We start from the raw sequence: 1,736 nt of genomic DNA on the forward strand, positions 1-1,736 counted from the left end.
ATATTTAGCTTGTTAACTAAATATTTTATTTGTAAGTTTGTAGGGACACTGTCTGCTCTGTGGTACAGAGTCCTGATCACTCCTAACTTGTGTTCCAGTGGGTGGTGGGAGTCAAAACGCAAATATTGGTCTGTGTGGGTGGGCTTACGATACACGCCAGTTTCCAACCGTCCTCCATCCGAAACCGAGACATCGCAATCCAGGAACGCCAACCTGCCATTTTTTACATCCTCTGGTGTGAACTTAATATACTCATCCACAGAGTTGATGTGATCAGTGAAATGTTGGACTTCCTGGGCTTTCATTTTAACCTTGTCGTCAACATATCTGAACCAATGGCTCGGTGGCACCCCTGATAAGGACATCAATGCAAGCCATTTCCTATATAGGAAATAGAGTTCATATTTATCCTGCAGTTAAATGTTTCAAATGTAATTAAAACTATAAAGCAAAAATTTTAGCAAATACGCAATTATATTGTACAAATATACAATAAAAATGAGTCAAATACAGTCTGGTCAATAAAATGTGCAAATTGCAGTCAGTCCAGCAGGGGGCAGTAATGACATCATAGAATGCAACCGGCGGAAATTAAACGAAGAAGAAGAAGCAGTTTTTCATAAATGACATTTGCGGTGTTTCTAGCGGTCGTTAGGCCCTTCTAAAGTAAGCTGTTATTTATATTTAATAGCATATAGTCAAACGAATTTTCTATAAACATATATTCTGAAATTATTAACAAAAACTGTTGTCATTACAGGACAGAACCGGAAAAGCCCGTCGGGACACTCAGGTGGACAAAATGCTCTCGCGCATGTTAGCTTACTTTGTCAACAACCTCCGAGTCGTCGAGAAGTTGGCAGAGTCTCGTCCGATTCGCCGGGCAGCCCAGATCACAGCCTACGCCATCACCAAGGCTCAGATCGTTTGCCGGGACACGTCGGAGCGGGTCCTGCGCTCCCGGACGCTGCGGCAGGTCCGGGAAGAGGCCGGTAAAGTCCCCGGCGACATGCAGGAAGTGAGCGGCCGCCTCCGGAGACTCCGGGAGACGTTTGTTAAGGAGGTGAAAGAGGGATGGAAGGATGGCTCCAGGCGGATCAAATAATGAGGACAGGACGGTTCAGGCGGAGCTCCAGGTTTGGAGCAACTGAAGAAATGATGTAAGGAGAACCTGCCTCAACGGCATCAGATTATTTAAATGTTTTCAGGGGGTGGTTGGTGAGCAGATCAGTAAAATTACATTTTTAATCTTCTCACATTTATGAAAACATTTATGCCTGGTGTGGATGAACTGAAAGAACACCTGGGATTATCGACAGAAACTTTCTCAACATTCAGTGAGACGGATAAACACAAATGTTTTCTTTTCATTGTGAAATAATAATTTCATGCCACCGATCCTACCAACAAGCTTTTAAAGCTGTAAAACTTATTGTAAAAAACATGAACATTTATGATGTGTGTAAATATAGAATTATAAATTAACCTGCCTTCAGTGTATCAATAAAGAATCTGATTTCAAATATTACTTTAAAGTTTGGTTACAAAACAATAAATAAAGTGAATCAATTTGTCATTTTTCCTGTTAGAGTACACTGCAAAAACTGTCCACCTTACCAAGTTTTAAAACCTTATATCCAGACAAAAAAGTCTTTTTGATCTTGTTTTGAGACTGATTTACTAAACAAGAACTGATTGTGTAAGAATAATAATCTTGTTTTCAGAATGTGTAAGAT

At 40.4% G+C, this 1,736-nt stretch overlaps 2 protein-coding genes across 2 annotated transcripts in view; one reads left to right on the forward strand and one right to left on the reverse strand.

Annotated features, from left to right (window-relative positions):
* The window catches only part of fkbp2 (FKBP prolyl isomerase 2), a 3,744-nt gene extending 2,842 nt beyond the window's left edge, over window positions 1–902 (reverse strand). Inside the window, exon 1 of the mRNA XM_014017760.1 lies at window positions 827–902. The gene's annotated coding sequence lies outside the window, so the exon portion shown is untranslated. The remainder of the gene's footprint in view (window positions 1–826) is intronic.
* ncbp2as2 (NCBP2 antisense 2 (head to head)) lies at window positions 650–1,569 on the forward strand (the record flags this gene model as incomplete). The annotated part of the gene is given in 2 exon segments (XM_014017762.1): window positions 650–666; window positions 761–1,569. Coding segments are annotated over 2 exon segments (362 nt in total), but the record flags the coding sequence as incomplete, so codon positions are not given.
* Window positions 1,570–1,736: the final 167 nt, after the last annotated feature.

This window comes from Austrofundulus limnaeus, unplaced genomic scaffold (assembly GCF_001266775.1).
Source record: "Austrofundulus limnaeus strain Quisiro unplaced genomic scaffold, Austrofundulus_limnaeus-1.0 Scaffold176, whole genome shotgun sequence".
Lineage (NCBI taxonomy): Eukaryota > Metazoa > Chordata > Actinopteri > Cyprinodontiformes > Rivulidae > Austrofundulus > Austrofundulus limnaeus.